Source organism: Scatophagus argus, chromosome 15 (assembly GCF_020382885.2).
Source record: "Scatophagus argus isolate fScaArg1 chromosome 15, fScaArg1.pri, whole genome shotgun sequence".
In the NCBI taxonomy this organism is placed as follows: Eukaryota; Metazoa; Chordata; class Actinopteri; family Scatophagidae; genus Scatophagus; species Scatophagus argus.
The window spans coordinates 7122428-7150377 of record NC_058507.1 but is presented as its reverse complement, the minus strand read 5'-3'; the positions used below and the strand labels follow the sequence as shown (position 1 = coordinate 7150377).

Below are 27950 nucleotides of genomic sequence, written 5' to 3'. Positions count from 1 at the left end.
TAAGCACCACACTGAAGTCATTGCTGCAGTTTATTTGAATCCAACAGACTTTATTTAATCTAAAAACATACAGGTTCTTTCCTAAAAACAGGTTTTACTTTCAACTTCCCTTTTCCACATTTCATTTTCTCTTCATTTACCATCAAACAACATCCTCCTGGCCTTCAAAGACACTTTCCACAAACACTAAGATCAGATACATGTTCATTACTGCTCTACAAATGTTCCCAGCTCTGTTTTATATTGGAATGCAACAGACTACAAGCTATTTTTTTTTTAATGGTGATTAATAAGCAATGAATGTGAGTAATAAGGAGTGGTTTAATCATCAAACACACTCTGGTGTTCAGGAGCGACTTGTTTCATTTACTCTGTGCACAGGACAGCAACTCCACGCTCATAGAAGCTGTGTGGATCTTCCTTGGTGGCGATGTCAAAGTCAACAGTGAAGATGAGGTCAGACCTGGTGAAGTTCAGGTACACGGGCAGAGTCACCTGCAACATGGAGAAAAACTAAAAGTGATGATGTGGTTCATCCAAAACTATGACAAAAATCTAAATCCATCAGCATCGTTAAGCAGTTTTCTGAATCATCTCTCTAGATTATATGATAAAAGGATGAACAGTCCTGTGTATATTTTAGCTGTTCATACCATGTGTCTCTTCTCAGTGTTGCTTTGCTTGATCCAGCGGAGCTGAGTCAGGGGCAGCTCAGTGGAGATGGAGGTGGACAGAGACAGCTTGTTGTTGGCACAAGTAGCTCCCTGCAGTTTCAGACCTGGGAGAAACAGTGACCATGTTTGACATTAGAACCTTTCAATTTTACAAAACTGTAAAATATATATATATACAATCTATTGAAGAGTTGTGTGAGTATTTCTGAGATCTGTCCCATGCAGATCCTTTCTTTTAGCTTGTTAAATTCCATGGGAATCCCATGGCAGCTGAGAAGAATGGCAACAACAGTCCTGCACAACTCATGAATCCAGGAATGTCTGAAGGACATTTTCCCAGTTCACATATACCCACACTGCCAGAATTTAACCTTACTATGCAAATTCTGTTTACAGCAGGTGACCTGCTGCTTTTCTGACCTTTGATGCCAAAGCTGCAGGCATCCAGATTGGCTCCCTGGACGGTGGTGACATTGACCTCCAGGCACAGCTCTTCCAGAGACCAGCTGTTTGCTTGAGCCACATACTGGCGTGTAGCAGTGATGTAAGCCTCTGGCACAAACAGGCTGCCGAGGCACACATGGATGTTCTGGAGCAGGAGGAGAAAAGGAAGAAATAAAACGGTACTATAAAGGATCAATGAACTTTTATTGTCATACCAGCTCACATTTACATGCTTATGGTACGAAATTAGGACTCGGGTCCCGGGAGCAATAGGTAGGATATATAAAAAAAAAATGAAATTAAAAGTTGAATAAAAAATAGAAATATAAGCTAAGTAAAAACAGAATATATAAGCTAAGGCATTTGGCTCTGTCGAATTTAAAAAAAGTCACAGATTGTTAGATGCTGGACAGAAATTGTTAACCAAACGGTACCTTCAGTTCCTTTGCACCCCCACTGGCGGCTCCCTGGGAGATCTGCTGCAGCTGTTTGATTCGTTCGCTGAAGTCTGCCACCCACTGGATCACAGTCATGGAGGCTGGAACTGTGTACCGACACCAGCTGCGAGGGAGGATACCTGCGGTACAGAAAAACAGGTCTTATCTGTTTAAAGATATCTTGTTGGTCAAGGTGGTGAGGTGATTTCCTTAAATCAATTTAAATCCTTAAAATTGAAAAAGTGAGATATTACCTTTAACAAGGTCACTGATGAGTGTGCGCAGATAGTTGGTCTGCTTCTTCTTGCCCTCACACACTTGCACAACATCGGACAGATCCTGCCGGACCTCCTGCAGCATCTTCCCACCCATTTTCACCTCACGCTCAAAGTACCGGAACAGTGGGTCCTGTTTGGGTTTGTGTGTTTGGACAGAGACATTAAATTGAATACAGAACCTTGGCAGATTAAGCAAGGTCATATTCATCTGCTAAAATTCAAACCTTTTCATTTTACCCTGTTATCTCATGAGTCAAGCAAAAAAATTTAAAACAAACAACTGAATGAACAGTAACTTCGAAGGATGTTGTACAGCTTTTTGGAGACAATATTTTAGACCCGTCTCCTGAAGTCTGCTTGCCAACCGCTGTTCCTCTCATTTCAGCCATTACCTTGATGTTCTCCACTGTGCGTTTGAGTGGATTGACTGTTTGGGGCATGAGCTGCAGCCAGTTGCAGGCAGTAGTGTGGAGGGTCCTCATCCAGGCCGGCTGGGCATCGGATGTGGATGAAGTGCGTTCCTTCTTTTCCGTCTCATAGGCAAGGTCATCCTCATCCTCCAACATCTGCATTTTCAGCATCTTACCCATCATGTCAGTGCCTGCGCAGCCCGGCAGAGGGAGCAAGTGAGCGGGAAGGGAGGCAGAAGACAAGGCCATCGGGGGGGAGGGGGAGAGAAATTAATAGTGGAACAAACAAACAAACAAACAAATTCCCTCAAGGATGTGTTATTTTTCTTTTTTAGGAAAACAAAAAAAAGGAGTTGACAAAACAAACCAACAAATTAGGACTACAATTAGGACTACACAGGGTAGAACAAAAGACATACAAGGCCTCAAGCAATATTTCACATTCAACAGTGTTTCCAAGTGGACAAATTAACTGCATTCTTGACTGACTTGATCTGTAAAAGAAATGAACATAACCAATGTGGGGCAACAGGACGAGACTGAGACTAAAGGGAGGGATGGGGATGAATGTGGAGGAGCAAAGGGGTAGCCAGGACTTTGGAGGAGTTGTGGAACTCAACAAAACAAGGAGCGAGGACATGACTGAAGGGGTGGGGAGGTGTGTGGTTGACTCCTAATGAGAGGGTGTGGGTAGTATTTAGGCAAAGCGACATGATGGCTGTGAAATACAGCTGCTGGAGGGTGAGGAGACACACACCCTTCCTTTGGGCAGAGCACTAAGTATGATGTCTACAACTACACAGCTAAACCATGACTACAACGTACGACAGCAACTACGAGCTACCCGTACTACCGCAGAAAACTAAATGCACACACACGCGCACACATACACACACACACACAGTATTCTGCCCAAAGCAGCCCCTGCTCTCGTTGCACTGAGACCCTGTCAAAATAAAAGTGAAAACACTAGAATAGAGAGAGATGGTTAATGATCAGCCATGTGAACATGAAATCTGAAGAGATGGACAGAGGAAGAAGAATCAAGATGTGGTGCGGTCCAGTGACAGACCACCAGAGTGCAGATGATCGAGATGACTGGCTGTGGCGTACCCTGAGTGGTGAGCAAGACCTTCTCAGCATTGCTAGGCAACCCAAGCCAAGATGGAGTCTGAGTGTCAGGAAGCATCTCTACCCAGTGCATGAACTCCTCACGCCTGTAAAATCATAAACCATTTATATCCAGTTGAAGTCATCAGGAAAACATCCATTCTATATTTACAAACTGAAATATACTTGTGACACTATCAAAAGCCATTACTGACCGAATGCCGTCGGGCATCTTGATGTCCTTGTGCCCATCAACCTTGAGAGCCAGTTTGAACTCGCTGTCGAAGCTTCCTTTGGTAAAGATGCGCTCCAGGAAGGTGTTGAGCAGACGCTGGTCAAACTCATTGTCAATGCGGCCACCATAGATGGACTGGGCCATCAGGGTTTTCAGAGCCGCCCAGGGGATCTTGTCTGGAGCAATGTTTTGACGACCCTGTATGTGTGTGTAGAGGTTATATTTTTGTTCCTACAGTACTTCAGTAATTAATGTGATGAACCATTTCTAACGTAAGAACTGTGTGAGTTTGTGGGTGCTTGATGGAATTTTCTACTGGCAACAAATAATTCTTATGCGGACACGTGGACACAATCAAAGCAATGTATATTATTTCTGACAGAATCTCCAACCTTAGCAGTGTCGTCCAGCCACGTGTCAACAGTGTCGCAGGCAGAGCGCAGGTCAGACTCTCCAAACTCATATTTTTTGGACCAGCCCAGTGGTGCATAGCGCAGACGCTCCTGAATCACTGCATGGAACCAAGCTAGCAGGAAGTAGAGGCGAGCACGCTCATTGGGAGCCTGCAGAAATGTGGAAAACAAAGATTAGAACAGCAAATGTAGAGGAAGGGTGTAGACAACACTAACACAATGATGAAGCTTCTGGTGGAAAAGTGTGAGTGTACTGTTGGGTAAATCCAGATTAAGTCACCTTGCACATGCGAGCCACAGGGATGCTGCTGAAGGTTCTGAGCATGTTGGCCTTGACACCAGGAGGAGGCTCAAACACAAAGATACGACCAGCACGAAGCAGATTCACTGGCACCTGGCAGAAAAGGAAAAACATAGTACTGAGACTTTCAGGAGTGAAAGAGAAACCAAATTTTGGGGCTAAAAGTGGTGTCACCGAAGTCTTCATTATCAACTTTATGAAAAGTTGGAAATGGTTTACCTTGGGGTTGATCTCCATTGTCAGGAAAAGCCTGAAGCTGGCATGAGGCTGCATAGAGTGGAGCTTCTTCTCCAGCTGCATCAGCCATCCTGGGGCCAGGTGGACGTTCTCCAACATCACCCACCTGCAGAACCAGAACAGTCAGGGTACCTCTGCAACAAAACAAAGTCTACATACTCAGGAAATGCAGGCAAAAAAAAAAAAAAAATCACCCACCTGCCAGACTTGACAGCAGTGTTGATGTCTTTGTCTGCTTTATTGAAGCCTTCAGCTGAACCTGTGAACAGTGTGAAAACACAAACATTTATCAACAATATCCTCACTACAACTTTTGACTTGAGGATCTTATTTGTGAGATTTGTCATTCCTTACCGATGGAGATGGAGGTGATTTGTTTGTTCTGCTCTGCAGCCAGATCTCTGACCAGCCCGCTGGCATCGTAACCTGGTACGGAACACATCAGCACCGGAGTGCTGGGCTTCACCTACCGAGATGAAAGAGGAATATCAGCAACAGGTTCAACAACACTGTCAACAGCAAATGCCTTTGGATAGAAAAACTACGCTGGTTTACTACCTCGCTATCCACGATATTAGCCAGGTCAAGAGGCTGCTCGATGATGTTCATGAAGGTCTCTCCCAGCACCTTCGAGACAAAAATGTGCGACATAGCCAACAGACGGTCGGGGCGGAAGGCCTGGATCAGCAACAGCTGGTGCACTGCCTGGCCAATGGGAGCTGAGCAGGAAAGAACAAGGCAGGTTTGTTATATATATGCACAAATATATGCATTAATATTAATAAAGTTAATATCTTCTTAGCCTTAACATTTTATCCATCATTTGCAAAATAGGACTAGTCAGTATACTCACTGGACTGCTTCTCCTCTGACCACAGATAAGGAACAGCCAGCTCTGCAGTGTTGCTCTCAATCCACATGAAAAATTGCTGAAGGAACAAAATAAAGATTAAGAGGTAACAATCACTGACACAGTTTGTAGAAAGAAGAAAGTTGTCTGGTGTGTACTTATGAATACAAGTTTATTCGTATGCCATTTCTGTTTAATTATGAGAATATAAGTGATGCCAGATTGACAGCGTCTGTGTATTCACCTCATCAGCCTGAACTTTGTCAACCAAGTCGCTGAATGCTGGTAGGCGGCTGAGGCGGACCATGGCCTCACACTGCTCAGTGGTTAAGCCCTTCACTTTAGGCAGCGATGTGCCAGTCAGAACGATCTCTTTACCACGCAGGTAGTGCTGGAACTCTGCATCATATGAGGGCTCACTGAAAAGAGAAGGATTGAAATGTTATGTTGTGTGATGTTATGTTGACTGTTGTTTCTAAGAAATCTTGTTTAATGTAAAACTACTACTGGTGACACAATAGTGTAATAATGACATCTAACCTGGTTATGCCCTTTAGGCTGATTTTAGCCAACAGCATGGCGAATGTGATGTGATCCTGGTGCAGCATGCCTCTGGCTGCTCTGTTGAACACCACCTACAACACACACACACAATAGAAAAGACAGAAAGATTATTATAAAACATTCCACCAAAGAACAGCAGTGTTTTTTCAAAATTTGTGGCTCGAACCTGGAAGAGGTCTTTGGTGAGGACAGCAAGTCTCTGTGAATGATCACTGATGCTCTTCAGGTTGGGGTTCTCATACAGCACGGTGTGGTAGGTATCCAGGAAAAAGTGAAGGGAGTACTGGTACAGGAAGTGCATCTGGAGCCAAGTACAAAAAAGGATTTGTTTGTTTAGTGTTTTTAGTTGGTTTACCAGTCTGCATATTAGATAGCTTAGAAATAGTACTGTAAGTATGTATGTGTAATTTAGAGGAAAAAAAAAAGGTGAAACTGCAAGTAAGATGTATCCAGACCTGGTTGAGAGCCTCCATGGTGAAGTAGATGCTGCTGCAGGCTGAGGACAGAGACAGGTATTGCTGTGACACTGTCTCCACCTCTGCCATGACAATATCAGTCTCCTCAACCTTCCTGGTCACCTCAGCTGCCTCCTTCTTCAAGTTCTCCAGCGTGGTGATGATGGTGTCGTCATCAAGGATGCGTCCTTTAACCTCATTGAGGGCCTGCAGCAGGGATTTTTCCAGCTGACGCAGACGCAGTTGGAACTCACCTAAAAGAAACAGTGAGGATAGTTGCTGATAGCTGCTCCTTCCTACTTTTTCCAGCATTACTCAAAAGGTAATTATTTTCCATCCCCTGTCAGCATTTATCATCGTCATCATCCCCAGATCTCCTGTCTCACCCTGCAGTTTGAGGAGGTCGGATCGCTTCTCATCCACGTCAGGCCTCTCAGCCTTCAGGACCTCGTTGAGACACTGGCTCTGAAGGCTGCTGCGAGTCACAGTGAAGTTGACAAATGTAACACGAGAACACAAGTCTGGTGGGAACTCAACCTGCATACAAAAGAGACAACAAATTAATTAGTTTTTGTACAGTCAATTTTAATGAGAAAAATACTTCATTTCAGTCTAAAATGAACGCAAGTGAATTTTCCTTTTTAATGGGAGACATTAATAGATGTATACCTATAAAAACAATTAAATTTAATTCTTTCTACAGAAATTCTTGAGTCAGTCTACTCACCGTTGGGTCTCGTGTAGAGAGGAAGATGACAAAGGAAGGCGACAGATCGATGTCCTGATCTCCTAGAGTGATGAGGACACGTCCTCCAGTCCTGCGAACCTCTCTGTTCAGCACTGGGTTTAGGATTGGGTCGTAACTTTCTACGTCCTTGAGGGCAAACAAATAAAGAAATGACTATAAATAAACAAATCCTTGATGAATACGAGGGCCTTGGACAGTGAGCAATTACCAAGTGAACAATGGCAGCAGTGCGAAGTAGCTGTTTGTACCTGGACCAAGAGTGGGTTTCCAAAACGCAAAGCACTCTCCAGGTTCTTCCTGAAGGCATCATCAAGGAAACTGGTTCTGGTGATTTTGCGGTCTTTGTACTCATTCATTATGAACTCCGTGGCCTGACCTGATGGATCGATGATTAGCGGGTACCTAGAATGTGCAGTACCAGAATAGTCAATTAAGGACTAATGAACGCTCAGGAAGGCTTAGTCTTCTCAGTAATAAACAATAAGCAGCAGTAATAAAAACATTACAATGCCAGAAAGATACTGACCTGTTGAACCTCTTGAGCATGATGGCGTTCTCAGTGCAGAGGTCATCAGCTGGGAGGGAGTTGGCTTGCCAGCGGAGCCTCTCGTCAGCGTTGGACAGGTACTCAGTTCTGGCAATATCTGTACGGAACTGGAGGAAAAAAATGTGCCAATAGGAGTTCAGAATAAAATAACAAAAATGGAAGGCCAGGATTTGTACGAGTGATGACCAAAAATGACTTTGGCCTTGTGTATAAGAGCTTTGATTACCTGAATGTTGGCCTGCTGCAGGTGGTGAGACCAAGTAGTGAACAGGTTCTGTCTCATCTGCTGTTCGAAATAGCCGGCATAGGTAATGAAAGCTGCAGAAAGAAGACAGTCTCCAGCAATGGTGGACATCTGGTTCTTGAAGGTCTCGCTGGTCTTCTCCCAGCGGTCCCGTTCAGCTGACAGACTCTTCAGGAGGGCTGTGCTGCGATTTACCTGGGAAGAGAGAGCAGGAGTTCAGAAAAATGCTGCATGACATTTAAATTGAACAGAGAGGCAGATACCGAACCGAACACAGGTTTAATGATCAGTTACCTTAGCCTCAACAGCAGCAAGGTCAGCCTTGATGGCCTGGGCTTCTGAAATGAGGACAGCGTATTCCTCCTTGTAGCGAGCAATGCTGGCCTCCAAGTCTCTGATCATCTGCTCCACCTCCTCTGCTTTCGTCTTGTTGTCCTTGGCGTCATCCTCAAGCTTCTGCAGTTCATTGCGCAGAGGCTCAACACGCTTCAGCATGTCGGCATAATTAAGCTATGGAAAATATAGAACATACATATATTTTAAACGAGTACTCTCTAACCCCCATTATCATCTTCACTTTCATATCGTTTAGGCCTCCTTACCTGAGCAATCGCCCATTTTACCATAGGTCCACAGGCCAGAGATGCTCTGTTGACTTGGTCATAGTTGTAGCTTGGGTTGGAGAGGTAGTTCTTCTTCATCTTCTCACGGATGGAGTCACTGTATAAAGTAAAAACAGCCCAAGATGTCAGAATACAGCAGCACTTTACAATGTTATACTCTAATGTGAAGTGTGGAACAATGATCTTGAATCACAGGGAATGAAATATTGCACAGGATCATTTAAATTTTGTTTGGGGTGAGGAAGGGGTGCAATTTCTACCATCTTCACTGTGAGAAATACAAAATCATGATAACCACTAAAAATTACAGCGGTTGTTGTTAACTTCAGCTTGTTTTCTGATTCTGCAAAGTTAACCTATAAGATCTAGATAAGATAAGAATTATGATCACAGATGCCACCTGATTAATTTACTGATTGATTAAGTGTCATTTATGCTTCCATTCTAGACAGACGTTGTGACACCGGTACCTCATTTCTTCAGAGGAAAAGTTGACTATGCTGCTGATGAAATTGTCCCTGATAATAACTTGTCTGATTTTTTTCCAGTCACTGGTCTCCTCGCCCAGCATAAGGCAGATAGACTCCAGGGCCAGCTTGACCGCAGCTGGGGGATTGGTCATGGCCCGCACTTCTACTAGGTGCTGCCGCTTAATAGAACTCACCGCTAATTAGGAGGAAGGAGGGATGTGTTTAAAAGCAGTAAGAGGAGAAAGTGGGGAGGGCATATAAGGCAAAAGAAGGGAAGAATTTGAAACAGTTTGAAAAGTCAGGGGGAGGCAGAGACAGAAAGGGAGAGAGCTCAGTTAACAACTGCAGAATACATCATTTCTTCTTTCACCTGATCTCTTCAGCAGAGAAGTTAACAATAGTGGGGATGAAGTTCTCCCTCATGATGATGGAACGGATCTGCTTCCAGTCAGTTGTGCTCTCTCCCAGGAGCAAGCAGATGGACTCGAGAGCCAGCTTCACAGCCGCAGGCGGATTGGCCATGGAACGCACCTCCACCAGGTGCTGCTTCTTAATAGACTTTACAGCTATCAGCATCAGATGAGCAAAGATGTGGATTATGATAAGGAAGGGGGGCAGTGATGACAGGAGGATGGAGGTTAAGATTAAACTGTTAACCAGAGGCTCTAGCACCCATAACATTGTGAGATGTTTGGAAAAAGGCAGGTACACATGAGTTCTATTGTTATGTAAAGAGTACACAAGGTTCCATACTCATTTTGTGACAACAAATCAAAGACTGCTGTATGAAAATATACTGCTGTACCATTCTGAGCCTCAATAACAGCAGGCTCCACTTGGTCCAAGTCCTGCTGGACTCTCAGCTGTTTGTCCTTGATCACCTCCTGCTGCTTCCACACAGCTTCCTGGATCTCCTGGCTCATCACCTGGAATCACATAATAGTATAGAAGTATAGTTTGATGCATCAGTAAAATGAAGATGACTAAAGGGAATCACTGCAAAGCATTTCCAAGAGGTTAGGTTTAAACATAGCAGAAGAATAAAAATAATATAGTAATTGTTTTTTTCCCCCCTCTGAGTTAAATTCCTTCCTGTGTACCTTTTTCTTTTCTGCTTCCTGCTGGTCTTTGACCATCTTCTTCAGCTTGTCATTGGCAGCAGCATTCTTTGCCTCCAGCTCCTGGCTCTTAATTCTCAGATCACGACGAAGCTCCTCCACCTTGACAAAAAGTCGTGAGTAAAATCATGAGGTCAGATGAAAGCCAGCAACAATTGGAAAGAACTACGAGAAATGACACCGTGGCACTATGTACAATAAATGAGTTAAAATATAAAACTGCTGTACCTGATCGACAGTCTCCTTGATCTTGCGAAGCCCGACATTGAGATGCATCTGCTGCTCCTCCAACTCGCTGCGTTTCTCATTGAACAGATTGGCGTACTGGTTGATGAAGTCCAGATAGTGGCGAGGAGTGATGGCCATCGTGTGACCACCTCGCTTAGCCAGACGGTTGTTAGCCTGTTTAGAGTTAACAACACAACATGTGATTTATACATCAGCAAACTGTTAAACACATTGACTTGAACTTGAATTTACAGGACTCCTAAATGCCCAAATTCTGCTAAAGCAAACCATACATTCACCACCACTGACAATCTCGAAACATCCGTACCTGGTGAAGGGTCTGATGTACAAACACACAGCCATTGACGATAGCCTCGCGGTGAGATGGTGGCTGGGGCAGTTTGTCGTAGACGATGGGCATGTAGTCTGGCACCTTGTAGTTTGGTTTCTCCAGATCCATCTTGCTGGTGAATTCCTTACCCACTTGATACAAGGCCTCTGTGGACCAGTCTCCAAACCAGTTCAGTACACACCTAGGACACAGAAAGTTCAGTTAATGAAGAAAAAACGGCTAATTTTAATGTTGCGTTATCTACTCCTTGCTTGGCAGTGAATTTATGCTTCTGTGTCTCTGTACCTGTTGAAGAGGGCAGGTGATGTGGCAGCCCTGTCCTTCAGGCCTTCTGATGAGGGATTCATGGTGAAAACAACATGGAGGTTCCTGATAACCTGGCTAGTGAACCACTTGTACAGCTCCTCGTGTGTGTCGAGCATCAGGCCTTCTTTCTGAGCGCCCTCCTTACACTGAGTCATCAGTGTGGCATACTCATCTCCCTCAAACAGGCCAGGAACCTAAAAAAAAAAAAAACAGATAACATTAACATATTATCTCATTAAACTAAAAAGCAGTGGTGTGTTGTTCCCCAATAAGTCTTAGTGAGGTTACAACAGGTCATAATGGCAGTTACCTCTCCGTTGGCCAGCAGTGTGTTCATTCTCTCAAGGAAACCAGAATCCAACACATTAGACTCATCCATGATGAAGGCAATCTTCTCGTTCTTACAACCTGAGCGACGCAGCACTGTACGCAGGTCTTCATCAAAGTCTTCTCCAGTGTATTTCCTGTGTACCTGAATACATACACACACACAAATTAAAAAACACTGAGTAGCAATTATAGTAATTTTTCCTAAATATTTTCACATATGCTGTACCGACCTTGATCTGGTATACACTAAGTCCATTCATCCAGGCTACGAAGCGAGACAGTGTCGTCTTTCCTGCTCCACTCACTCCAATCAACAGGAGATGGCCCTGAGGCTGACGGAAGATTCTGGAGGAGGATATATATAGTTTTGAAATCTACCCTGTGACACTTATTATTATTATTTCAGACATGAGATTCTCATTCTCAGCTGATATACCAGAAATGAAGTCAATCAGCAGCCATAAGCTGAAGAAGCTGTTACTCACCGATCAATTCTCAGGACGTGGTCCAGCACCTCATTGAAGAGTACCAGGGGGACATCAAGCTCCTCCTCATAGAAGACCTTCAGACGGGCCTTCACATAGTCTCTCAACTCCTCCTGTTCCACTGGGATGTAGTCCTGTGCGCAAAACAATAAACTCAGCAAAAATGGAAAGCAAACTGAACACTTGAGGCCAGTTCTCAATATTTCAGCATTACTAGCAATGGTTTCCAGTTTACCTTGGAGAGCCAGTTGCTGTAGAGGATTGGCCTGTTGAGAGCCTTCTCCTTGTCAATGTTGGGGAAGTGTTTGAGAGCAACCATGTCGATGTTTTCATCTGTCCACCTTCTTTCTTCATCACCAACCAGCCTGGAAAAGGTTTAAAATGACCCACATTATCACCAAAATAGCTATTCTTTAAGTACTTTTATTTAATGCATTTATTGAGTGGCATTTTATCATATTTGTCAGTTACAAAATATCATTTCAAGGCTGACTGGTAAAGCTCATTCTCTTAGAAACTTGCACTCACCTGTCCTGGAAGAGACGTAGAGCTTCATGGGCCCAGATGCGGATGAGCCCCTCCACAGGCAGAGTCTCAAGTGGCCGTAAGGCCTCAAAGATTCCCCTCACCCAGCGAGTCATCTCTCTGGGAGAGTAGATGTAGTGAGGTTGGGTGTCCTGGGTGAACCGCTCCTAAACGGAAAAAGGGATTGAAAACAGATATGTGAACAAATTAATTAACAGAAGCACTGAAAAGTGATCAATAAAACATGTCTTATCTTTTATTTGTGCACCAGTCTTCTGTGACACAACTGAGTAAGCTTGATGTTTACATATTTGATTGAAATATAATCCTTTTACCTGAGACATGGTGTAGAACTCAACCATAGCAGCAGTCAGAGGCTCTGCATAGGTACGCAGTGATGGGATGAGGCGCAGCATGGCACGGTTGAATGTTCCATAAATCTGAGTTAGAGAGGCTGGGCCTGGATAGTCCACGTACACCACAGGAACATGACGCAGGAACCTAGAAATCGCACACCACAGCATTATCACTGTTGGGGCTCTTCATATGCAATTCTTATTTTTCCAAGTATGAATTTCACTTCAATTCGCACCATTTTTTTCTGCTAATGCATTCATCAGTCAGGTGTTAAGTCTGAAAAGTGTACCTGTGTGTGAGAGGCTTTCTGCCAGGGTCAGTGGGAGGATTACAGGCTCCAACAAACTGGATTCTCTCCAATTTGACCCAAGTCTGATCTGAGGTGCGGTAGAAACCTCCATGTTCCACCATCTGCAAAACACCACAACAGTATTTATGTTTGTATTGTTCTTAACACAGTAGGAGGGAGTGCAACTGCCATGATTTTAGTTTGCTACAGATGCAACAAGGGGAAATTTCACTTTGTGAACAATGCATCATACCTGTCTGATGAACGAGATGACTCTCTGTGTGCCGTACTTATCCATGTCCGGCAGATTGATCTCATCACAGAACAACACCAGCCACTTGCCCAGCTGGACAGGGGCGAGGACCACACCACTGGGGGTACGACGGTACTCGCAGTAATGATCGAAGGTCTTCAGCAGCAGCTCTGGAGTGGTGGCACTGGAGAAGTTCAGGCCTACAACCTGGCAGGCAAGAAGACAATTTGGAATTATTTTTCTAATTTTGACCCAGTTTATTCATATTCATTCAGAGGCTTAGAATATGCAAAATTCTAACACACATAACATAACAAAGTTTTAAGGATATCTGAGAGAATTCTGAAACATTACAAATTATCAATCTTTTATTGTCAGGCCTTCAATTATTTCATCTGGTCTCTCACCTCCATATCAGGCAGTGCTCTGAGGGCACTGAAGAGAGTCATTGTCTTTCCAGAGCCAGGAGGTCCACACAGCACCAGCGGCTTGTGCTCTGCCAGCCATGTGTACAGCAAAGCCTCATGGCGAACAGTGTCCAGGGTGGGAACCACAACATCAGGGGATGCCACCTTGTGGGTCTCTACCTCAATCTGGGGCACTTTGCCCTGCCAGGACTGCCACTCACCTGAGATGCACACCTGCAAGATGCAAAGACAACAACACACTTGTCATTCTGGAATTACAAGACTGGACAGCAGTAGTATTTGTTTGATTCTTAGCAAGTCACTGACAGTAAACAATTTTAAAAAGTTGCTCAAGAAAACGACCATACCCATTCAAAACCAATAACTGTATTAACACAAGGATATTGTACCTCGTAGTCAATGATAGGGACATTGGGAGCAGCAGGGAGGGGTACAGTGGTGATTCGACGGATGTATTCTCCAAGCTCAGCTCTCATCTTCAGCCGTCCATCACCAGAGAAGGACCACAGCACAGCATAGATCAGATATTTCTGTAGAAAGATAGGGCCATAAAAATGATTCATTTTGGGAAAACTGATATTTTTTTTCTTTTTTTGCAGTGACAACAACAGAGCATCTGTATGCTTCTGTATGCTAAGGAGAGTAGAAAGCAGAACATTACCTGCATGTATTTTTCCAGCTGGTCAACAGGCATGGGGAAGTCTGGGTGGTTATTGTTGTAGAGAGCCACATTACGGCAGGCCTGGTGCAGCATCGAGAACAGGGAGCCCAAGCAGCGGAGGCGAGTAAAGTCCATGATGTGTTCCATCTTGGACGCGTGCTCCAAGGCCTTGATCACCAGGCCTGTGGAGGTGAAGTAAGGCTGCAGGACAGCTGCAGCATCACGCTGGATCTAGTGTAAAACATGCAGTAGGACAGCCGTTAGAAATGAACTTCATAAAACATCCTTGAATTAATTGCTTCAGATTTTCTTTGTTTAACAGACCATGTTTTTTTTATAATAATGTATTTTCTTCACTTAAATTACCTGCAGCATTGGTGATGCAGTCTCTTCCTCATCATCTGTGCCCTTCCTCTGGCGCTGGGCTTCATCCTCTCCCTCGTCCAATGGGATGCTGCGTATGCGAGCCAGGAAGTGGTTGAAGATCATGTCAGTGCTGAGGACATCCTCACTGAACCAGACCATGCCACAGCGAGACACAGTGGCCAAGGTGGCGTACTTCAGGTCCTGTACTTCAAACATTACACGTACCTAGAGAGAGAGAGAATTATTTTGGTCAAGGCAGCATGCTTACACCAGCTTGGACTATAATGAGAAAAAAACAAGCATCTGTGTTTGAAGTGCTGTGCTCTTACATTTGGTGGCAAGCTAAGACGCTCTCCATTAGGCAGGGTGAGCAGCTTGTTGTCATCCAGGACAGAGTTGAGATTTTCAACCCACTCAGGGTCAACATCACCATCGAAGATGATCCACTGACGCTTTTGTAGTTCACCTCGCACATTGTCAATAATTCTGAAATTGGCAGAAAAATCATTTTACGTCATATATTTTTGAAGTACCACTTAGTAAGATGAAAACATACTGAGTTGAATTATACCTTCACTGACATGTGTTACAGCACTCACTTTCTGAGGATGTGCGTGAACAAGCCATCAGTCCATTCACGGGTGTTGGGGTCCAAGGTTCCATACAGGTGGTCCTTGCTGATGGCCTTGGGGTCAATTATGTGGGCAACACCTTCCACACCCTCCAGCCTCTCCAGGGCCTTGAGCAGCACCCTCCAAGCCATGGTCTTCCCACTACCTGAAGGTCCCACCATCATCAGTCCATGGTTGATCTGTGTGATCTGATACAGTTGGAGCACCTGGAAGGGGATGAATTGTAAAGTTTCAGGAAAGAAGAGTAAATACTCACTAGGCAAGCAGGGCTTTAAAACTTGCAATTTCTGGGCATGCTCAATAAGATATATATCAAATCAATTTAGTTACGTACCTTCTCCACCCACATGCTGCCCACATCATCACCGTCTCCGTAGGTGAGGTACATCTCCCCACAGACTTTCTTCAGCTCCTCCCTCAGAGCAGTCATCTCTCCACGGTGGTACTGGACTCCAGGGAAGACATCTGACAGCAGGCTGAACAGCAGAGGGATGTCCTCTGCCACCAGCTTGGGAACCATGGTCTCGCACACACTCTGAATGAGGATCTACAGCAACAAGACATGGACTGAGTGAAATAACCATTCAAGCTCTTCAAATCTCTTGCTGGATTTTAAAAGCCAATTTTCCAGATCTGCAAAAATTCAATCATAATATAATACAGAGACTTCACAATATAATTTTCTATACCTCCTGTTCAGGAAGGTTCTCAGCAATCTCATTCTCATCAACATCCTCTCCCCGCTCCAGCTTCTCCTTTTTGATCTTCTGGATGCGCTCACGCTTGACATTACCGGCACTGATCAGCACGCTCTTGAGAGCTCGGAGGCCAAAATCGTAGTGACTCTGAGAGGACAGCTGCTCGTCACACAGCCTGAAATGGAAGTAAGGGATAAACTCAGAAAAGAAAGCCCTCTCAAAATGTTCTCAAAGCTATGCATATTTTTCTGAAACTGTACATACTTGAAGAAGGGCACAATCTTCTTGGCAAGGATCTCAGCTGTGCGGAAACCCTGAGAGTACAGCATGACCTGGGCAATGAGCTGGCGGTCGGGCTTGGTCATGGCCAAGCTGCGGAACAGTTTCTTCAAGTTGTCTGGCAGGTTGGAGCGGCCAGCGTAGCCGGGATTCATGGTGATGAAAATGGCCATGTCTGGACTGACCTTCACTTGCTTGTTCAGGAGCTCCGTGGTGACTGGCACACCTGAGGGGGTCACAGATAAGTAGCAATTTACACTGCAGTTCTCATTTAAAATTTAAAATGTGGTGGTCAGTAAGGTGGAGATGCACTGATTTTATTTTGTCACTCATCTGAATTTTATGATTTTTTGAATTTTCTGTGAATTGGTGTTCAAAGATACTAAAATGCACCTGGGCATTCTCATTAAAAAGTGCAGACTCTTAACATATTATGAGACCCAAGTTCCCACACATATTATACATACTCCTGTCTCTGTTGGGGTTGCTATGCTCCCTCAAGGCCACCTGGATGTACTGGACCTGCTGGGAGACAGCAGAGAGCATTCTCTCTTCCAGACGGTTGAACTCGTCAAAGCAGCCCCACGCTCCCACTTGGCACAAACCCACGAAGATGCGACCCATGGCCTTTAAAAAAAAAACAAACACAAAGAAGAAAAGAAAAAAGAGGTTAACATGTCAGATTTGCAAGATAAATCACCAATATGAGAAACAGCTACATCATGTAAAAAAAGAGCAACTGATAATCACAGGGACAAAGAATGCTGCCACATACCTGGAAATCGAATGTCTCATCACAGTTGAAAACCAGGACAAAGCGGCCCAGTTGGTGACCAAGAGCTTTCACTGACTCTGTCTTCCCTGTGCCAGCAGGACCTAGGGGGAGGACAAGCTCAGTGAAGCTGATCGTTTTATATGTATATCTATTCTCAAAATCAAAATATTCATGTGTACAAAAAAAAGCTTCCCTACCAAATGGTGACCCTCCAAGGCGGGCCTCCAGAGCCTGGGTCATAGTGAGATAGCAGCGGTCTGTCAGTGGGGTCTGGACGAGCTTGTCCTGAACACCCAAGTACTCGAAGCCATAGTTGAACTTGGCATTTGCCATCTGAATGGACAGCTGTTGCAGGACATCAGTCTGCTTTGGGTCAAAATAGAAGCGCATCTGGCTGAGCCACTCAAAGGACTTGGGGTTGTCGATCTTGTTCTTGATCAGAGTCCTGGTCACATCACGTTGGTGCACCAGCTCGGTGATCTAAAATGGGGCAGAGGAGGGATTACAGACACTTTCAGACACTGGACAACATTATTTTAAAAATGTCCTTCAAAAGATAAAAAAAATCCCTCTAACCAGGTGCTCCAGTTTCCTCCTGCGGAGTGGAGGCTGCTCCATCAGCACTGTGTCAGCCAACACGTTGAGGGTGGCCTCCACATTTGAAAGCACTCCTTGCATGGGTGTCATGTCTCCACCACCAGAGATGGTGGTCAAGGCAGACTCAATGTTCTCAGACCAAGCGATCTGCGTGGACAGGACCACCAGCTGGGCCTGTGAGGAGAGGAAATCAAATAATCAAGATAATAATGATCAAAAATCAAATAATAGAAACTTAACACACTGTCTATTTTGAATAACTAATTGTGCGTTCACCAAATTCTCCACACCAACCTGGTAACGGTCAATCCAGCTGATGTACTGGCCAAGGTCAATAGTTGTGCCCGTGTTGAAGGATGAGACCTCTGTGACAGACTCAGCCAGCAGCTTGGCCAGCGTCACCCTCATCTCCTTCTCCACCAGCGTCAGCCACTCGTTAATCTTGGGGTGCTCTGTGATGGAGACTGGTGTCTTGTAGTGAACCTCTTCACCCTCGCGGGAGGAGATTCCCAGCACTACAGTATTGTCCTCGTTGAGCAGGATGCTGGAGACACCAGCAAACATCTTTTTGAAGTGCTTTTGCAACTTAGCCACATTCTTGCTGTTGCCAATGATTTCAAGCAGGTCCTCATCTCCCACAAAGTAAAACCTGGAAACAAAGAGTGTGATGGATCAGTTAAGGATGGTTGAGAAATAAAATATATGAATCTGTGAGAGTGATTGCAAATATTTTTACAATTATTATCTTCTTACCTGGGGAATGAGGATCTTTCTCTCTCCAGGTATTCTCCAAGGGCTTTCTGGATTTTTCCCAGAAGGTCAGCCAGTCGCTCCAGAGACCGCTGGACTCCCTGTATGTTCAGCACATCCATCACTAAGGGAGACTTTGACACCTTCTTCATCAGTGCCAAGAACTCTGTGCTGATGCTGTGGGATAAAGACAGAGAGACTAGTTAAAACAGGACTGGTGAAAAAAAAAATGTGGTACAGTAGTAGTTTCTGGTTTGTTAAAATCAAGAATAAAATGAAGGGTCCCTGATTTACCTCTGGAATCTCTGGGTTTCTACAGGCAGCAGATGTTTGATGTCAGCACTGCCAGTGAAGATGCCTTCCAGATAGACCCAGCGACGCTGGACATCAATCCAAACGTCAAACAGAGCCATGATGCGATTCAGCTTATCCTCCCAGCTCAGGGCGTCTTCCTCAAACACCTGGGTGAAAGAAAGAAGAGGAGCATGGTATTGATGCAGTTCAGAAAACTTATTTATTCTTAAAATTTTAATTATCGTCTTAAAGAACACAACACAGTTCTGTTTACCTTGTAGTATGGAGACAACTTCATGGCAGACACGCTGTTAATGTGTTCTTTGACCTTGTTGAAGAGATCATCCCAGCCCCTAATCAGACGACACTTGTTCTGGTAGTTCACAAGGTCGAGTTCATATGAGTTCCACACTTCACGGATCTGAGGACCAAAAACCACAAAATTATGTTTAAAAGTTCTACAAACCACAGAAACATTTTTAATCATTTGGACTGGATGCTGTATAGGAGTTATGATAATCATAACTACACTTCATGATATCTTGAGGGCCCTCTCTCATCACCTGTTTGAGGAACTCCTCCAAAGCCATTTCTCCTTGGGCTACCAAGAGAACATCCTTCACCACCATCTCATTCTTCTGCAGATCCACATCCCAGATCTGTCCCAGGGTCAGCTCTGACAGGACCCAGTTCACATGCAAACGCTTCATCAGCTGCTTCCAGTGGCGGTCTTTAAGAGCCTCCGATTTCAGCTCAATCACCAACATGTTGACCTGATGTGACAAAAGGATTAGGTAGAGAATTTAACACATTTTTAGGTTTTCTTGTGAGTCAAACTTGGTGCAGTGGGAAAAAGCAGGTGCCTGACCTTGAGGTATCCTTTAAGTAGCCTTTGGACATATTCATAGGAGGCATACTGTCTCAGTCTTGCTTGGAAGTTCTTCAGCTGGTTCAGAAGAGCATCCAGACTCTGGCGAAGCTACAAACACAAAACACAGGAATAGCTATATATTAAGAATTTCACAAATAAACAGGCTGAATTATTTGAATGATTACTGAGGATCTGTTACCTTGCGAGGCTGTACCGACACCCATGGCTGCTCTTTCATCTGGTCAATCTGCTCCCAGACCTTTGACAGCTCAGACCAAACCTCCTTCAGATCATGCAGCTCCTCTAGTGCCACCTAAAAGTCCCAAAGAGAGAAACAAGTGAAACGAAAAGCATTTGTTTTTATGGTCATCACTATGATTGTGGAACATATGCACAAGAGATGAGATGAGAGCTATAATTTGTGCATAATGGGTCACATGTTACTCCCATTCAAAATAAGTGTTAACGAGATATTTGCTCTTGCTTGTTCTTTGATCACTTAAAATGCTTTATTGTGATTGTTTGCTGGCATTACCTGCACCCTCTCCTCACTGCCGCTGAGCAGCCCAGTGTCTGTGAGCTCCAGGGCTTCTTTGGCACGGGCACACTTCTCTCTTTCATCCTTCAGGCGGCCAAAGTTGCCCTCATAGATTGTCAGAGACTGAAGGGCCTCCTCTGGACGCAGGTTGCCCTGATGAAACAGATTACCAGTTAGACGGCAAAAATGTAAAACACTTAATGGTCTTCTTCAACCTATTTCAGTCACAGTAGCAAAAGATTAATCCACTGTACAAATAATTTTATTAGCTGTCAATGGTTATACATCCTCAGAAACTGTGAACTAGAGATGACCACAAACACTGTATTTCAAATTTAATTTAATTTCTCTTACAGCAACTGGTTTGGTCTTCTCCCAGTCATTGAGCAAGTCTGTTGTGCGGTTTTCCACAGCTTTGTCCTCCTGGACGATCTTCATCTGCAGGTTGGCCACCTGCTGCTGGATAGCACTATCCTTGCGCTTCATTATGTCACTAAAGGCACCCCATTCACCTTCAATGTTGTCAATGTAGAGCCAAGATGGAGGGAACTGGAATCTCTGCTTCTCCAACAAACGCTGTCCATTACGGAACAACTAAGAGTAAAAGAAGGGAGGATCTCTGATTAGAACCCTAAACCGTTTTTCTTAAAGCATGTAGTGATACAAAAGAAGGAACAAAAGCATGGTGAATGTTTGAGAGAACTTATTCGAGTACTTACGTCAACGTTTTTCTCAAACTGTTTGATCTTACGCTTCAAGGTTTGGACATATGTGATGAAGTTGACAGCATCTGAGGTGCTAGCTGTGTCCACAGAATGTTGCTCCAGTTCTTGACGGGACTATTGTGGAAACAGAAAATGAAACTTAATAAAACTGCATCCTACTCTATATCTCAGTCAATCAATCATGCTACAAAGCTGGTCAAACTTTTTCAGTGATATTATGTTTCACCTTGGAGATCTGGGCATGGAAGTCCTGCATGTTCTGGCCAAGCATCTGACCAAACTTGCTGAGCACTTCTTTGTGCCAGGAGTCATACTTCAAGTTCACCTTGGACTGGACCTGTTGTCAGGTAAAAATATAAACATTTAATGACAAGCATCAGACAAACAGACCTCTCAGGCTTTCCTTAAAAAAACTGGTTTAAAATAAAAGAAAAATTGTCCAAAATGTAGTCTTTTTGAAGAGCTTTTCATAATATAGACTCTTACTCTTTTAAGAGAAATATTCTTCTAATACAACACCCAAGTCATTAGTACCTTGCCATAGTCAATGACCACAGGTCCAAACTCTTTCCGTGTCTCTGCATTGTCAAAGGTTCCACGTGCTTTGCGGATTTGAACCAGCAGTGCCTGCCACTTGGTGAGGTCTTCACCCAGACGATTGTAGATGTTCTCAGCTTGCATGTCCCACAAGCACTGGTACTGCAGCCACACCTGACCGGGGTAACAAAATAAAAAAATGAGAAAACATTTGGCCTTGCATTTCTTTAAATCTGTTCCTCAAAGTAATTCTATCTCTCTCTATTCTCTCTAAGGATACAAATTTTTTTTGTCGGTAGAACAAGATAACACTTACCTTGACATACTGCTCAACCTCAGTGACAATGTCTTCCACTGCATTGTAGGCCTCCTCCAAGGCTGCAGGGCCATCTGGCATCCTGGTCAGGGCATTTCTATAGAACTTCTCCTCCTCTGACAACTCATAATGAACTCCCACCTGGTGAGGAGGGACAGATTTTGTGTATATATTATATTTTTTACTTTTTCTTTTATAAAGAATATGTCGGTAATTCCTGCTATGCTTGAGCCACTGTACCGAAATTTCGTTTGTGATGAAAATCCAAATGACAAATAAAGAAAGTCTAAGTCTAAGTCTAAGTCTAAGATTAGCTTAAATCAAAGCAACAGCATGGGAGTATCTAAGCCAAAAGAGGCTTAGATTTAATATCTACATTAAGGTAAATTATATTTTAGATATTAAATCTAAGCCTCTTTTGGCTTTACCCACTGGGAACTGCAGTCCTATTACTAAAACCATTCAGACATCACTACCTGGTATCTCTGGCTCTGGATCCTGGGAAGGGAAAGAATGACCATCTTCCAGGCAAACATCTCCTGGTAGAGCTTGTAGCGACAGTCTTCAATCGGTGGGTTCAGGTAGATCACTTGGTTTGTAATCCTCAGCTCGTGGACAACATTCTGAGAAAAAAAACAGCAGAATATTCAGGGAACTGTGTCCAGGAATCCAAGCTTTTTCAAGCAACGCATAAAGACAAAATATGGCATAAGGCAACACAGAATCACTACAGTTACAATGCCTACCTTAATCTTAGGCTCCCCTCCAGGTTTGTGGCTCACTTGTGGAGCCTCAGTGTCCATGTCCACATCAGCTTTGTCCTCTACCTGGCCACGGAGCACCTGTGTCCAGGCCTTAAGGCCAGCCTGCAGACGTACTCCCAGGATACGTTCAATCTATGAAAACGAAGCAAAAATCAATCCGGTTGGCATTCATGCCAGTCACATGTGAAGAGAGACACTGGATGAAATGTTAAGAATAGTCACAATCTATGAGAATGACTGATAATTCTTGTATTGTTGTTTTCTGAGGCCAACCTCAATGTCAAGCTTGTTGACCCAGATGGGCAGGTTGGAATAGGAATGGAGATTGAGGTCATCCACAGCCTTCTGGACTCGGTTGAGGATGTCAGAGAAGGTCTTGTGATCAAACATGCAGGTATCCAGAGAGCGAACCTCAAGATCAATTTTCTCCTCAATCAGTAAGAGGTCATCCACCTGGAAAACAACACACAGCAGAAAAAAAACATTTTAGAATCAATGTTTAACAATTAATTAAACAATATCACCTGTTTTATTCTAAAAGGACACTGAAGACAGGCTATACTTATGCAGGATGTTTCGACTATTTTATAGCCACAGCTCCTCCACACTGACCTTCTCTTGGAAGTTGAAGACGGTCTCAGCAAGTCTCTGAACATAGGGATCCAGCTTGTAGGACTCCCAGACCAGAGTGATGCCTTCAGTGATGAGAGCCTGAACCTCTTTCTTAAGCCCAGCCACTAGCAGGGAGATGGAGGATCTCTCCTCCACCTTCTCACAAGTGCGCTCGTAGGTGCGCACACTCTCAATCAAAGAGATGGCAAATGGGTACAGCTGGTTAGCTTGGTGGGCTTTATTGACAATGGCCAAAGGAACACGGAAACTCAGCCACTTGAGGTTGCGGACCTCTTTGGACAAGGTGATGATCTCCGGGAGGAAGTTGACTTTAAGCTTCAGCATGTTTCCAGTACGTCCACGAGCGCGGGTACTCTCAATCGTGAAGATGCGCCCAGACACACCAAGGTTACGCTGCTGAACCTGATTTAGAAAAGAAAAAAGTAATAAATAATTAAAATCAGAACAAGAGTTGACAAAAAAATGGAAACATGCATCATGAGCATTTTTCAAATATTTGAGAAAACTGTTTAATAAATAGCATTTACAGACCTTGCGAGCCCAGTCATCAAATATCTCCTGGGTATTGAGTTTAGCCCTGAAGCTATCTCCATCCTGCTTCAGCTTCAGCCCCTCCACATGGTTCTCCCAGCCTTTTCCCAGGACATCCTCCACTCTCTTCATATAAGCAGTCAGTTGACGATCGATCTGCTTGGCCCAGATGATGGAGCCAGACACAGGTGGCAGGTCTCGGACATGGCTCATCTTGCACGCCTGGCTCTGAGGATACTGCACTTTGAACTTGTCATGCAGCGACTCAATGTCATCTTTCACACGCTGGATAAGCTGTGTTTGGTACTCCCGGATGGCACCCCGAATGTGGGGACGCACAAAGAGAGCATTGAAGCGGGAGAAGATACGGAACATCTCATTGGCGTTCTTGGCAGTTCCCAGCTGATCACGCAGGCGGGCGGTGATACGAGTCTCCACGCGGTCAATGCGTTCATCATAACGCTTCATGGCGGCTTCCCAGGCCTCCATGCCTTCCTTAGACACATCCAGGCCATCGACCTCTTTGACATTCTCATATGCCAGATTGACCTCCTCGATAGCATTGGCATCAGCAGCATCAAAGAGAACTCCAGCTACTTTCATGTCTTGAGGCTCTACTGTCTCTCCAGGGGCATGTTGTGGCACAGCAGAGACCTGGAGGCATAAGGGTAAAAAGTCATCAAGTGTGGATAAAAACAGATACTTATTCCTATTAAAAACAACATCAAAATGATAATGAAATAATACTGGCAAAGAACAGGAGTCAGTGCATCAAGTGTGACCATTAAAGGCAGTGATAATACTTTACCTGAGGCCGCAGCACACGGACGATGACAGCCCGGAGCTGCTCGTGCTGTCTTCTGAAACGCCTCATGTGATCCAGACGTGACTGGAGCTTCCTGTGAGCGGGGCTCAAACGCCACACCATCTTCAGGTTTTCCTCTCTCTTTCTCTTCACGATGTCCCTCAGAAGCACCTGAAGTTTCTCATACTCATCCTCCCAGGTCTGGAACACCTCGAAGCATGCCACCATCACCTGCACACAGAAGTTTTGCAGGGTGTTTAGGAAGATGCAGAATATTTTCTGTAGCTTAATTAATAGTGTACTTTTGGGAGAGCACTAAAATACGTTTTAGTGCATGCTAGAAAACCTGACAACACAAACCTTTTCAAATTCCTCGTAGGCAACATGCATGAGCTTCCTAGTGCCCAACACCTTGAGGAGCTGAGAGCTCAAGTCCCTGGAGATGGCTTCTACCAGACGCAGTGCTCTCTGAATAGGGTACTTGGTGTTTCTAATCTTTTTCAAGTGAGTGAATATTGCCATCAGGGCTTGGCGGATCTTATCAAGCTCTGAAGCAGAGAGCAGGTCATTGAGAGGGAAGTCCTTCATCAGAGGGTTGTAGTCATTGACTGTTTCAACGGCCTGTTTCAGACCTGTGAGAAGTAGGGAAAGGACAATCAATTAGCCATACTACATTCAAGATGAAGCCAATGAAGGCAGCAGAGGTGAAACAAGACAAAGAAAATTTTGTTCTACTGACAACGTCACTCACCAGTGTCAGTATCAAAGCTGACAGTAGCATGGAAACGTTTGCCGTGTTTCAGGATGTCCAGTGTAAGCAGGACTTCAGGGCTCTCTCTCTTCTCCTGAATCCTGTTGAGGGCTCTCTCCAGATTCAGCCAGAAACTGATCTCTTGCAAGGCTGTGCCAGAAGCTGGGTCACGATCCAACTTTGTCACCTGATAAAAAGAGTGGAAACAAATAACCCAGTTGTGAGTTTAAGACAGAAAAATACTTTTCTACAGACCCATAATATATCAAATATAATTTGATGCAATTTTATGTTTATATTTGAGATATGTAGGAAATGCCTCTTACCTTTTGGATCTCCCTGATCCAACGATTGACTCCAGATTGCAGCTGGTTGAGGAAGGTTGGGTCCTCCACCTTGTCACCAAAGTCAGTGACCTTGGGTTTCTCCCCACGTTCATAGCACTGTTTGGCAATGTTTGTGATGATGGGGTGGATGAGCAGGCTGATCTCAGGAATCTCAATGTTCTGCTGCAGGTGGAGAAGGCCCATCTCCAGCTCAGCAATCTTCTTCTCCACTGATGGAGCCATCTTATCCCCATCTCTAGAGGGTTAGGACAGAGATTACAGCACAGATGAATTCATTGTCTATGTTACATTATTCCTCCATGCCGAGTTTACCATTCAGATTATTACTGAGCTTTTCACTGAATTTCCCTTGGGATCAATAAAGAATCTATCTATTCAATTAAATAAAACAGTTTGTCCAAGTGTAAGACAGATGTTAACAATTACCTGTCTGCCTTGCCAGACTCGCGGATGTAGGATTTGAAGAAAGGAGAAACAGCATTACTGATGAAAGAGTGAAGCGTCTCATAGGGAGAATCCTCACTCAAGGTCAGAACTCGAACTTGCGTTGATATGGGCTTGTCGGCATCAATGACACCTGTCCTCTTGATCAAAGCCAAGCTGTAGAGGAGAAAAGGGTGAAAACATTAATTGTTCAGAATTTAAAACAGAAGCTGGGTGCCATGAAGTAACTAGAATTAAAAAAATCTGCTTTCCGGTTACAAGTTATATAAAGTTTTTTTCTGTTTAATTAATGAAATCACATGGAGCTGCATGGCTGAAAAGAAGGCCTCCATTCAGTGTATTAGAGACATCATTTACCTGTTGGACTTGAGCCCATAGTGTATGTCAATGCTGATGTTATATGTGATGCACTCCTTTTCCTCCTCTCCTTCATCTCCAACATCCTCTGTGTGAAGAACCAATAAATAGAAAACTCAATCATGAACCATATTTTTTTTTACATCCCCAGTCTTAATAAAGGATAAAAGAGAGTTTCCCACAGCCATTCTCCACATTGAAACCGAGTTGTTAATATTCTCTGGTTTAATTACAATAACATCATCTGGCCACAAACAAAACAGGCATAATATGTCACTAAGCAGTAAAAATCAATCATCTGAGTGATAAACAGGAGTATAATACACCATGTTGCAGTATGACAACAGTGCAATCTGACATTTTCATCTGCTTCCATCCACCTCCGTTCCCACCCTCCTTACAAGTGAAGTCATGGCAGGAAACGTTGGCCATCTGCAGAAAGCGCACTCTCTGCATTGCAGCATCTGTATTCTTAGTACAAACATGAATAGGTCGGAGCAGTGACACTCTGGCTGAGAATGCAAACCCAGCAGGCTCAGCCTCAGTGGCTGGTCATGTGCAGTATCAAGGGATCAAGGTTCAGCACTCATAAAACATTAGTAAGGGCAAGCAAGGGCTCCGGAGCTCAGGCTTAATTCACCTGGAGGAAATTGAAAATAATGTGCTCATTGACACAAGCTGGTTCACATGATATTAATCTGAAGAATGCGTACACAACATGACTTGAAGTTATTACAAAGGATTCATTCTTTGATTTTTTTTTCCGGCGAGGTGTTTATTACCACAGCACTAAACAAGTAACATTTTCTATTTAATTAGACACTCATTTAGTAAAATGTGTATTAACTGTGGCTTCACTTCATTTCACAACCAATAGCAACACCTAAAATTCTAGCTAACACTGGAGTGCACTGTGTTGTCATTAGCTTTGGTTAGGTTCCCCACCCAATGTGGCGTAGCTGCCATACAATTTAACAATTGCCATGGATGGAGACAGCAAGCTAGGTTATCAGGTCGGCCGTCACATAATACGTACTAGCTGACACAGAGCGTCCTTAGCTAATATTTGGGTTTACAGACATTCTGATGGTGAATAATTTAATGAGTTAGCTACAGACACGATGCGTTCATAAATCATATTAACGTCAGCTTGCTGGTCGCTTCTTCCTAAATTTACCTTTGAGTGTGCTTCTCTCGACGAGGATGGTGTGAATTTGGGAATCGCCCAGAAATTTTCTCATCTGCTCCACGGCGCTCTTCTCTTCCAGGGCGGTTTCCAGTGAGGCCGGGGCCTCGCCGCCATCTTCCAGGAGGAGCGGTACCAGTTTCCGAATGTGCTTCTGCAGCACCGAGGTATCAGCAACCGTCTGAACGGCCGACACCTCCATGGTGCCGGAGTTTTCCTCCGTCCCCCCACCGTCAGACATGCTTTGAATCGGTCAACGACGACCGGTTGCGGTCTGAAGCTGAACAAAGAAACGAGATTGACGTGATCTAGCAGGCTGCAACGTCTACTGAGCTGGTCAGAGGCTGACTGCCGCTGTCAAAACGCCGCAATCGTCGCCGTC

At 44.3% G+C, this 27950-nt stretch overlaps 1 protein-coding gene across 2 annotated transcripts; it reads right to left on the bottom strand.

Moving 5' to 3' along the window:
- Positions 1–24: 24 nt before the first annotated feature.
- dync1h1 (dynein, cytoplasmic 1, heavy chain 1) lies at positions 25–27950 on the bottom strand. 2 transcript variants are annotated; one of them, XM_046411924.1, is made up of 78 exons: positions 27560–27950; positions 26383–26470; positions 26008–26181; positions 25561–25816; positions 25235–25421; positions 24844–25115; positions 24487–24714; positions 23679–24332; positions 23127–23549; positions 22788–22967; positions 22497–22646; positions 22227–22373; positions 21751–21891; positions 21432–21608; positions 21124–21234; positions 20892–21011; positions 20527–20766; positions 20170–20325; positions 19834–19947; positions 19632–19742; positions 19327–19536; positions 19038–19184; positions 18764–18930; positions 18473–18646; positions 18014–18368; positions 17699–17893; positions 17320–17602; positions 17123–17223; positions 16815–16974; positions 16333–16573; positions 16060–16243; positions 15705–15917; positions 15338–15576; positions 15068–15224; positions 14739–14963; positions 14373–14603; positions 14101–14241; positions 13691–13924; positions 13284–13490; positions 13031–13152; positions 12720–12885; positions 12388–12551; positions 12095–12224; positions 11860–11993; positions 11605–11719; positions 11355–11516; positions 11024–11238; positions 10715–10919; positions 10387–10560; positions 10141–10260; positions 9846–9966; positions 9411–9606; positions 8550–8667; positions 8242–8457; positions 7930–8142; positions 7683–7810; positions 7405–7558; positions 7136–7282; positions 6795–6945; positions 6409–6662; positions 6120–6254; positions 5930–6024; positions 5634–5808; positions 5393–5468; positions 5098–5258; positions 4894–5005; positions 4738–4798; positions 4522–4645; positions 4282–4395; positions 3981–4151; positions 3569–3786; positions 3357–3460; positions 2226–2434; positions 1810–1963; positions 1553–1695; positions 1095–1263; positions 654–778; positions 25–495 (listed from the first exon to the last, which is right to left on the bottom strand). In XM_046411924.1, the coding sequence occupies exons 1-78, from the start codon at positions 27807–27809 to the stop codon at positions 367–369; spliced, it is 13923 nt and encodes a 4640-aa protein (XP_046267880.1). In that variant the 5' UTR covers positions 27810–27950; the 3' UTR covers positions 25–366. The 2 variants fall into 2 exon arrangements, with proteins under 2 accessions (XP_046267880.1, XP_046267881.1); XM_046411925.1 differs by lacking the exon at positions 9411–9606 and adding an exon at positions 9041–9236.